Source organism: Anolis sagrei, chromosome 13, assembly GCF_037176765.1.
Source record: "Anolis sagrei isolate rAnoSag1 chromosome 13, rAnoSag1.mat, whole genome shotgun sequence".
Taxonomy (NCBI): Eukaryota; Metazoa; Chordata; class Lepidosauria; order Squamata; family Dactyloidae; genus Anolis; species Anolis sagrei.
In genome coordinates this window covers 10,507,682-10,519,494 of record NC_090033.1, presented here as the reverse complement: position 1 = coordinate 10,519,494, position 11,813 = coordinate 10,507,682, and the positions used below count along the sequence as shown (strand labels likewise).

At 43.5% G+C, this 11,813-nt stretch overlaps 1 protein-coding gene across 1 annotated transcript in view; it reads left to right on the top strand.

Moving 5' to 3' along the window:
- Positions 1–9,547, top strand: part of TTC34 (tetratricopeptide repeat domain 34) — a 28,654-nt gene extending 19,107 nt beyond the window's left edge. Inside the window, exons 5-8 of the mRNA XM_060758751.2 lie at positions 750–916; positions 2,967–3,237; positions 7,004–7,218; positions 8,949–9,547. Of these exons, the coding sequence (XP_060614734.2) occupies positions 750–916; positions 2,967–3,237; positions 7,004–7,218; positions 8,949–9,470 (1,175 nt within the window). The 3' untranslated portion in view covers positions 9,471–9,547. The remainder of the gene's footprint in view (positions 1–749; positions 917–2,966; positions 3,238–7,003; positions 7,219–8,948) is intronic.
- Positions 9,548–11,813: the final 2,266 nt, after the last annotated feature.

Below are 11,813 nucleotides of genomic sequence, written 5' to 3'. Positions count from 1 at the left end.
CTTGAGTTTTGGATGCATAGTTCACCTACATCCAGAGAGCACCGTGGACTCAAACAATGATAGATCTGAACCAAACTTGGCACGAATACTCAATATGCTCAGACGCAAACACTGGTGGGGTTTGGGGAAAATAGACCTTGACATTTGGGAGTTGTAGTTGCTGGGATTTATAGTTCACCTCCAATCAAAGAGTATTCGGAACTCCACTAATTGAATTGAATCTATATTGGCACACAGAACTCCCATGATGAACAGAAAATATTGGAAGGGTTTGGAGGGCACTGACCTTGAGTTTTGGAATTGTAGTTCACCTACATCCAGAGAGCACCGTGGACTCAAACAATGATAGATCTGAACCAAACTTGGCACGAATACTCAATATGCTCAGATGCAAACACTGGTGGGGTTTGGGGAAAATAGACCTTGACATTTGGGAGTTGTAGTTGCTCGGATTTATAGTTAACCTACAATCAAAGAGCATTCTGAACCCCACCAACGATGAAATTGAACCAAACTTGGCACACACAACTCCCATGACCAACAGAAAATAATGTGTTTCCTGGTGGTCTTTGGCGACCCCTCTAACACCCCCTTGCGACCCACCCTCAACACAGGTTGAGATCACTACTGTGTTGATCCCACAGTAACTTAGTCATTTACCTTAATAGATCCTTTATTGAAAAACCTGCAGCCAAAGAGAGTTTACCACACTCCCAAGCAGTAGCATTGTTTTCCTCTTTCTTATCAAGGTGGTTTTGCGGTTGATTCACTCCTCGCCCGAGCCCGCTGTTATGGACAACTTGGCCAAAAGAAAACGGCCATATTTGATTTCAGTCTTGTCCTCAAAGAAGACCCTGCAAATGCTCAGGCGCTTTGTGGGAGAGGATTCATTCATTTGGCCCTGGACCAGGAAAAGGTAAGACTCTGCCTTTATTACTGTCAATGTCATAACGTATATAGAGAGATTTATTTATTTATTTATTTACACCAAATGGAATAGGTTAAGGTAAAGGTTTTCCCAGTTGTGCCCAACTCTGGGGGTTGGTGCTCATCTCCATTTCTAAGCCGAAGACCCAGCGTTGTCCATAGACATCTCCAAGGTCATGTGGCCGGTACGACTGCATGGAGTGCTGTTATGTTCCCGCCGGAGCAGTACTTATTGATCTACACACATTTGCATGTTTTTGAACTGCTAGGTTGGCAGATATTGACAAGCTGGAATGTGTCCAGAGGAGGGCGACTAAAATGATCAAGGGTCTGGAGAACAAGCCCTATGAGGAGCGGCTTAAAGGGCTGGGCATGTTTAGTCTGAAGAAGAGAAGGCTGAGAGAAGATATGATAGCCATATATAAATATGAGAGAGGAAGTCACAGGGAGGAGGGAGCAAGCTTGTTTTCTGCTTCCCTGGAGACTAGGACACAATGGAGCAATGGCTTCAAACTACAAGAAAGGAGATTCCACATGAACATGAGGAAGAACTTCCTGACTGTGAGAGCCATTCAACAGTGGAACTCTCTGCCCCGGAGTGTGGTGGAGACTCCTTCTTTGAAGGCTTTTAAATAGAGGGTGGATGGCCATCTGTCAGGGGTGATTTGAATGAAATATTCCTGTTTCTTGGCAGAATGGGGTTGGACTGGATGGCCCAGGAGGTCTCTTCCCACTCTAGGATTCTATGATTCTATGAGAAGCTAGTGAAAGGGTCTTTTAGTAAAATTTCCAAATGCTAAGCCAAGGGGCTTTGAATGAAATTAACAGCAAAAGAGAAATATACCCTTTCTCTGTAGAAAAGGAGCAACACGGAAGAAAATGTTTTTAAGAAACGTTTTTAAGATGTGACATGTATAGGTCGGGGGTTGTGTTGTGGTTAAGTTCAAAGGTTGTGGTTAAGCGCAAAGTTTGCAGGTACAAGAAGGTACTTTCCATCAAAAGATCAAGGGAGGGGGCTGGAAAGAGAGTACTTTCCATGACCTATTACTTGAGAATAAAAGTCAGCAGAAACAGAGGAGGGGATGTGACATGTAGAGGTCGGATGTTGTGTTGTGGTTAAGTTCAAAGGTTGTGGTTAAGCGCAGAGTCTGCAGGTACAAGAAGGTACTTTCCATCAAATGTCAAGGGAGGGGGCTGGAAAGAGAGTACTTTCCATGACCTATTACTTGAGTATAAAAGTCAGCAGAAACAGAGGAGGGGATGTGACATGTAGAGGTCGGAAGTTGTGTTGTGGTTAAGTTCAAAGGTTGTGGTTAAGCGCAGAGTCTGCAGGTACAAGAAGGTACTTTCCATCAAAAGGTCAAGGGAGGGGGCTGGAAAGAGAGTACTTTCCATGACCTATTACTTGAGTATAAAAGTCAGCAGAAACAGAGGAGGGGATGTGACATGTAGAGGTCGGAAGTTGTGTTGTGGTTAAGTTCAAAGGTTGTGGTTAAGCGCAGAGTCTGCAGGTACAAAAAGGTACTTTCCATCAAAAGGTCAAGGGAGAGGGCTGGAAAGAGAGTACTTTCCGTGACCTATTACTTGAGTATAAAAGTCAGCAGAAACAGAGGAGGGGATGTGACATGTAGAGGTCGGAAGTTGTGTTGTGGTCACTTGAAGGGTAGCATCTGTATATGCTGCCAGGCTATCCGTCTTCTTCATGAAGAAACTAAAATAAACCTTGTTTTTTTATCTTTTTTGGGGACTGTCTCCTTCCTTTCGTGTTCCCGTGATGTGGACCTAAGAAGACCCAATTTAGAGTCTCTAACACTAGGGCTAAGAGTGGGAGCTCATGTGGCTCCCCGGAATTGAACCTGCGACCTTTCAGTTAGCAAGTTCAGCAGTTCAGCGGTTTAACCCGCTGCGCCACCAATAGGAGATGGATATGAGAAAAGGATCACTTCTTTGGAAGACCAGATGATGCTAATAAGTGAACATGTGGACCAATGCTCATTGTTATGGCTATTTTATAATTGGCATGTTTACCATTAATGCAGGAAGCGGTGCGCGATCTGACTGCAGCCATTAAAGCCGACTCCGTTTTGGCCGTTATGGAAATCCTCTCCCTGAAGCTGGAAGCCCAGCTGCTGATGCGCCAGTGGTTGCTTTCTCACTGCAAGGAGGCGCTGCTGGGATTTGAGGCTCACAAAAGGCCGCCCTGTGGAGAGATTCTGAAGGATTGTGCCCTTGTGGCAGAAGCCCTTGTGAAATTAAACAAGGAAGACACAAAAAATCATGCCCTCTACGTGGACCTTTTAACAGCTGATGGTAACAGTCGTTTCCTTTACATTATTGTCTAACCACTGGTTTCAAAGAAAAGTCAAACTGTCGGACTGTATATTTACCTATCTATCTATATCAGTGTTTCTCAACCTGGGGGTCGGGACCCCTGGGGGGGGTCACAATGGGGTGTTGGAGGGGTCGCCAAAGACCATCAGGATACACAGTATTTTCTGCTGGTCATGGGAGTTCTGCGTGGGAAGTCTGGCCCAATTCTATCATTGGTGGAGTTCAGAATACTCTTTGATTGTAGGTGAACTATAAATCCCAGTAACTACAACTCCCAAAGGTCAAGGTCTATTTCCCCCAAACTTCAGTAGTGTTCACATTTGGGCATATTGAGTATTCGTGCCAAGTTTAGTCCAGATCTATTGTTTGAGTCCACAGTGCTTTCTGGAGATAGGTGAACTACAACTCCCAAACTCAAGGCCAATTTTCACCTAACCCTTTCATTATTTTTTTGCTGGTCATGGGCGTTCTGTGTGCCAAGTTTGGGTCAATTCCATCTCTGGTGGAGTTCAGAATGTTCTTTGATTGTAGGTGAACTATAAATCCCAGCAACTACAACTCCCAAGGTCCAGAGAATGAAAATACATCCTGCCTATCAGATATTTACATGATGATTCATAACAGTAGCATAATTCCAGTTATGAAGTAGCAACGAAAATAATTTTAGGGTTGGGGGTCATCACAATATGAGGAACTGTATTAAGGGGTCGTGGAGTTAGGAAGGTTGAGAACCACTGATCTATATAAATAAAAATGTCATGTTCGTTTGTGGGATTAACAGGACTCAAAAACCAGTGGGCCAATTGACACCAAATTTGGACAGCATACACCTAACAACACAATGTATGTCTTTCACTCAAAAATTTTGATTTTGTCCTTTGGGAGTTGTAGTTGCTGGGATTTATAGTTTACTTACAATCAAAGAGCATTCTGAACCCCACCAATGATGGAATTGAACTAAACTTGACACACAGGACTCCCCTGACCAACAGAAAACACTAGAAGGGTTTGGTGGGCATTGACCTTGAGTTTGGGAGTTGTAGTTCACCTACAGAGAGTACTGTGGACTCAAACAATGATGGATCTGGACCAAAATTGGCACGAATATTCCATATGCTCAAATATGAACACAGATGGAGTTTGGGGACAATAGACCTTGACATTTGGATGGCCTTAAGTATGGGGGCTCGGTGTGGGAAGTTTGCCCCAATTCTGTCATTGGTGCGGTTCAGAATGCTCTTTGATTGTAGGTGAACTATAAATCCCAGTATCGACAACTCCCAAATGTCAAGGTCTATTTCCCCCCAAACTCCATCTGTGTGCATATTTGGGCATATTGAGTATTCATGCCAAGCTTGGTCCAGATCCATCATTGTTTGAGTCCACAGTACTCTCTGTAGGTGAACTACAACTCCCAAACTCAAGGTCAATGCCCACCAAACCCTTCTAGTGTTTTCTGTTGGTCTCTGGATGTAGGCAAACTACAACTCCCAAACTCAAGGTCAATGCCCACCAAACCCTTCCAGTATTTTCTGTTGACCAAGGGAGTTCTCTGTGCCAACTTTGGTTCAATTCCATTGTTGGTGGGGTTCAGAATGCTCTTTGTTTACATGTTAACTATAAATCCCAGCAACTACAACTCCTAAATGACAAAATCAATCCCCACACCAACCCCACCAGTATTCAAATTTGGGCATACTAGGTATTTGTGCCAAATTTGCTCCAGTGAATGAAAATACATCCTGCAGATCATTATTTACATGGCGATTCATAATGTTAGGGTTATGGTTGGGTGTCACCACAACATGAGGAACTGTATTAAGGGGTCGCGGCATTAGGAAGGTTGAGAACCACTGCTCTAGAAGTTGGTGAGCTACAACTCCAAAACCCAAGGTCAATGCCCACCAAACTCTTCAAGTAATTTGTGTTAGTCATGGGAGTCCTGTGTGCCAAGTTTGGTTCAATTCCACCGTTGGTGGAGGTCAGAATGCTCTTTGATTGTAGATGAACTATAAATCCCAGCAACTACAACTCCCAAATGACAAAATCATAATTTTTGAGTGATGGTCACTCCTTGTAGTGAGACATTTTGTTGCCAAATTTGGTGTGATTTCGTTCATTGGTTCTTTTGTTTTTAAGGTATTCATGACACACAGAGCCTTTTTATATATATAGACTAGCTTGGGGACCCGGCGCTGCCCGGGTTATTTGAGAAAGGAATTGTTTTTCAAGGTTGGTCTTTATCAGTTATTTATATGACTCACAGTGGTCTCGAGAAGTTAGTGAAGGTACTGTGAGTCCCATCATCTGTGGTCCATCCTCCTCCAAATTGCACCAGAATGGAGAGTGGGTTGTGGGGGCTCTGTGTGCCAAGTTTTATTCTTGATCAATCATTAGATGAGGGTCGCAGTGGTCTCAGAAAGTGAGTTTAGGTACTGCAAGTCCCATCATCCATAGTCTGTTCTCCCCCAACCTCACCAGAATGTTGAGTTGGCCAAGGGGGCTCTCTGTGTCAAGTTTGGTCTTTCTTGGTATTTGGATAAGTGTCGCTGTGTTTTCAGGAAGTGAGTGAAGGTACTGGAAGTCCCATCATACATCCTCTTCCAAACAGCATCGGGATGTAGAGTGGGTCATGGGGACTCTGTGCGCCAACTTTGGTCTTGATCGGATATTAGATGAGGGTTGCAGCCATCTTTGGAAGGGAGTGGAGGTACTTGAACTCCCATCATCCATGGTCTGTCCTCCTCGACAGTGTACCAGGATGTAGAGTGGGTCATGGGGACTCTGTGTGCCAAGTTTGGTCTTGATCAGTCATTGGTGAGGGTCTCAGTGGTCTCAGGAAGTGAGTGAAGTGATTGTAAGTCCCATTGTCCATGGTGCATCCTCCTCCAAACTGCACCAGGATGTAGAGTGCGTCATGGAGACTCAGTGTGCCAAGTTTGGTCTTTATCGGTAATTGGATGAGGGTTGCAGTGGTCTCAGGAATTGAGCAAAGGTACTGCAAGTCCCATAATCCATGGTCCATCCCCGGCCAAACCACACCAGGACATAAGGTGGGTCATGAGAGGTCTATGTGCCAAGTTTGGTCCTGATCAGTCATTGGATGAGGTTAACTGCGGTCTCAGAAAGTGAGTGATCGGACTGCAAGTCCCAACATCCATGGTTCATCCTCCTCCAAACTCAGTAGGATGTCGAGTGGGTCATGGGGGCTCTGTGTGCCAAGTCTGGTCTGTATTGGTAATTGTCTGACTCCGCCCCCTCTGGCCTTTTCCTTTCCTCTCTTTGTCATCTCGGAATCTTGGAATTGAGGCTGGCCAATCAGAGACCATATGCAAATTTCCTTCTCTCATGTCTCCATTTCTGTCATGAACCCTTCTCTCCACCAGGGGCGCCTGTAAAGCTGGCCAATCAGAGACCATATGCAAATAGCACCACAGCGGCAGCCAATCAGAATCTTGGAACTTTCAGGCTGGCCAATCAGAATGCTGGCACATACACCGCCACACCGCCACACTTTTGTCCTCCGCATACAAACTTTGACTTTTATTATATACATAGATAGATAGATAGATAGATAGATAGATAGATAGATAGATAGTGGGTTAGGTCTAATGGAAATTAGTCATTCCACATAAAGTGAGGCACCCAGATTTCTCCCTGCTTGCAAATGGTTAGAAATAATTATATAATAGAATAGAACATTGAGCAGCTCTTTTTGGTGTCATATGTTAATATTTATTGACAGGGAGAGACGAAGAAGCCCTGACTTACCTGGAGGAGACATTTGGTGAAAATAGACCTGACGATTCCATCAGCTCTCGCTTTGGCTTGCTCCAGGCCAAGAAGGGAAACATGACCAACGCAGCTCACATTTTGGCAAGTTTAGCCGCCAAGAACTCCGAAGAGCTGGGATACCTTCTGAGCTTCTTAGACATCAAGCAGAGAGAAAACCTTTCTCAGGTAAACCTTGCTCCTCCTTGTTTTTCTGTCCAAATTGTCCAGTTCTGCCTGCGTCCAGTTTACGATGCCAGCAGTGTATCTTACGACAGGTATGGCCCAGGTGTTGATGGCCTTGATGGTGTTGTCTCCATTGAGCTTGCTTTTGAGAATGTTTCTGACCCTTTGAATGTATTCTTTGCTGACCACAGTTCTCACATGTTCATGTTTGATGTTGTCCAGCTGTAGTCTGCGCAGATATTTATAGGCCTCTGGTTGGTGACACTTGATCACTTGGCCATTGGGCATATTTTTGTCCTCACTTTCAATGATTTTTCCCTCCTTCAGTGCCACTGTCGAACATTTGTCCAAACCAAATTCCATGTTGATATCAGTGCTAACGATTCGGACAGTGTTAGAGACTGGATTTCAGTTTCGGTTTTCTTAGACAGCTTCAGGTCATCCATGTACAGCAGATGTGAAATTTTGTGAGATCTCTAAGATTTTATTATTATTACTAGCCGTCCCCTGCTACCCGTTGCTGTGGCCCACATGGCTGTTCCGTGTGGGAGTTTTGGCCCAATTCTGTCGTTGGTGGAGTTCAGAATGCTCTGTGATTGTATGTGAACTACAAATCCCAGGATCTACAACTCCCAAATGTCAAGATTCTATTTTCCCCAAACTCCACCAGTGTTCACATTTGGGCATATTGAGTATCCGTGTAGAGTTTGGTCCAGATCCATAATTGTTTGAGTCCATAGTGCTCTCTGGATGTAGGTGAACTACAACTCCCAAACTCAAGGTCAATGCCCACCAAACCCTTCCAGTGTTTTCTGTTGGTCATAGGAGAACTGTGTGCCAAGTTTGGTTCAATCCCATCATTGGTGGGGTTCAAAATGCTCTTTGATTGTACATAAACGACAAATCCCAGGAACTACAACTCCCAAATGAGAAAATCAATTTTTTTGAGTGAAGGACATACATTGGACGGTTAGGTGTCCAAATTTGGTGTCAATTCGTCCAGTGGTTTTTGAGTTCTGTTAATCCCACAAACAAACATTACATTTCTATTTATATAGATATTATTATTATTATTATTATTATTAGTAGTAGTAGTATTATTATTATTTCCTCTTTCATTATTATTATTTCCTCCTCTTCCTCCGCTACCATTGTTGTTATTATTATTATTATTATTATTTCCTCTTTCATTATTATTATTTCCTCCTCTTCCTCCTCTACCATTGTTGTTGTTATTATTATTATTAGTATTATTATTATTTCCTCATTCATTATTATTATTTCCTCCTCTTCCTCCTCTACCATTGTTGTTGTTATTATTATTAGTAGTATTATTATTATTTCCTCTTTCATTATTATTATTTCCTCCTCTTCCTCCTCTACCATTGTTGTTGTTGTTGTTGTTGTTGTTGTTATTATTATTATTATTTGATACATAACAAGATTAGCACACAGCAAACAAGATCGCTACGCTGGCTTTTGTATTCAATCACATGTCAGACACTTCCCAAATGTCTGAAACTGTGTGATATAGCGGCAAATAATAATATTAACCATTATTATTATTATTATTATTATTATTAGGTATTCTTTAAATTAAAAATAAAAGCATCATGAGTCTATAAAGGACCCAATGTGTACTTGGACAGTGTAGGGTACCAAGTGGAGTCAATCAAACTCCAAAGAGGAGAACCAAATTGGATTGCGTTAACTAACAACCTTTCCGTCCACAGGTAGCATCAAAAGAAGGAAATGCTTTGGTGAAAAAGCAATGCCATGAAAAGGCTGTAGGCTACTATTCCCTGGCTGTCTTGGCAAGCAACGGTAATCCTCGGTACCTTCGCCAACGAGCTGCTTGTCTATCCTACCTCAAAGACTACAAGAAAGCTTTGCAAGACATGAACCACGTTGTCCAAAATCATGGGACAAATGCCCCAAGGACACGGGTAAAAGACTGTTGCTTCCTGGGACAGATGCTATTGTGCATTTCGGAGGAGGAACTGGCAGTTAAGCAGTACATCAGAGCCTTTGAACTGGAGGAGACGTTGACTCTGGCCAACATTTCGACTGCTCCTGATAGAGAGATGCTGTCCAAAGCGTTCCTTGACACCGCAGCGTCCTGCTTTGCAATGAGCCATTACGAGGAAGCCTGGAAGACCGCCGAGTATGGCCTGATGGTCGACCCAAACAACCATGAACTTAAGAAACTTAAGACAAGGATTAAGCGGGAGGCATGTGGCTGCAGGGTTCAATAATTCGTTATGCTTAGTGCCGCAAACCTCTCCCCTTTTCTTTCTGCTTATTGACGACGAATAAATTATTTATTTATCGTGTCAGGAGCAAACCAAACAGTTGTATTGCATTTTTAACAAACAAACAAAACACAAAGTTTGCAAGCTTGGTAGTTGATTAATAGGTTTGGGTGATCCAAAAAAAAAAAAAAAGGTTCAAAACCCGTTTCGGATGTAGGGGGCGCTGGCGATTCGATTTTGAAATTATTTCCGAAATTTTCTTGAAAAAAAAGATCGGAAATATCAGGAAATATGAATCGCTTCGTTTATTTATTTATTTACTTACTTTATTTGTATACCGCTGTTCTCAGCCCTTAGGCGACTCACAGCGGTTAACAACAGAACAGCAAAAATACGATACTACAATAACACGGTATAAAAACAGTTAACATCCTAACACCTTATACAGTCCTATACAATTAACAACAATAGCCATTCACTAGCGTCTCATCACTGAAAACATGATCCAGATCCGTCATCCATTGTTCCATTCCTATGTTCATTACACTCATTGCACTAACTATTCGAACGCCTGCTCAAACAACCAGGTCTTCACTTTTTTGCGGAATACCATTAATGATGGAGCTAGTCTAATATCTGTGGGAAGGGCGTTCCACAGCCGAGGGGCCACCACCGAGAAGGCCCTATCTCTCGTCCCCGCCAGCCGTTCCTGTGAGGCAGGCGGGATCGAGAGCAGGGTCTCCCCGGAAGATCTCAAAGTCCTGGTGGGTTCATAGGCAGAGATGCGGTCGGATAGGTAGCTTGGGCCGGAACCGTTTAGGGCTTTAAAGGCCAACGCCAGCACTTTGAATTCAGCCCGGTAGCAGATCGGCAGCCAGTGGAGTTGGCGCAACAGGGGGGTTGTATGCTCCCTGCGTTCCGCTCCTGTTAGTAACATGGCTGCCGAACGTTGGAGTAGTTGAAGCTTCCGAGCCGTCTTCAAAGGCAACCCCACGTAGAGAGCGTTGCAGTAATCTAAACAGGATGTAACCAGAGCGTGGACTACCGTGGCCAAGTCAGACTTCCCAAGGTACAGGCGCAGCTGGTGCACCTTCAGTGGCCTTCAGGAAGAGCTGTTCTTAGCCATGCCCACCTCGTCCCTCTTTGTATCGCCGGGCGTGCAAAGCCACATCTGAAAATAATTCCGAAAATGGGGAAGTTGTTTCAGTTCGGAATTGCTCCTCCCACTATTCCTGCATGGCTCGAAATAGGATCAAAAGGTAATTTAATCCGAATTAATTACGATTTTAGAAACTAACGAACGAACTTACCCAAGCCTATTGATTAAATGTGCTTTGACCAGTAGATGGCCACTGGTGTTACTATAAGAAGTTCCTCCATTGTGCATGTAGCAAGGAGAGGGCGTAATGCCACAACAGCATGTGACAAAATGGGTATGGAATATATTGTGAGATCATGAAGAAACTTCACAGAGCCATCCAAAACAAACGTGGTGGAATGCTGACAGCGGGAGTCTGTCTCCTTCATGACAACAAGCATCCTCACACCATTCACGCAACACAAGAGTTGTTGACTTCATTTTGTTGGGATGTTTTAAGCCACCCCCCTCACAGCCCTGATCTCGCACCCAGTGACTATCAGCTCTTCAACTAAATTGAAGGAACACCTGGGTGGAAAACACTTTTCTGACGATGACAAGGTAAAAATCGAAGGACGAGCTGGCTGAAAAAGGCAAAGAGAACCTTCTATGACACAGGCATCAAAAACTCGTCCCATCGGTGACAAAATGTATTGAACTGAATGGTGATTATGTGGAAAAATAATGTAATACCTATATGCAGTTGTGCAAATGCAAGTTGTCCAAGGTATCTCCTGATATGCATTTGTGCAAATGCAGATTGTGCAAGGTATTGCATGATGTGCACTTGTGCAAATGCAGGTTGTCCATAGTATCTCCCAATATGCAGTTGTGCAAATCCAAGTTGGCCAAGGTATTGCATGATATGCACTTGTGCAAATGGAGGTTGTCCATAATATTTCCCGATATGCAGTTGTGCAAATGCAAGTTGGCCAAGGTATTACATGATATGCACTTGTGGAAATGCAGGTTGTCCAAGGTATCTTGTAAGTGCAAATGCAGGTTGCTCAATGTATCACATGATATGCAGTTGTGCAAATGCAGGTTGTCCCAAGGTATCAACCGATATGCATTTGTGCAAATGCAGGTTGTCGTTGTCTCTCCCAATATGCAATTGTGCAAATGCAAGTTGGCCAAGGTATCACATGATATGCACTTGTGGAAATGCAGGTTGTTCGAGATATCTTGTAATATACCTTTGTGCAAGT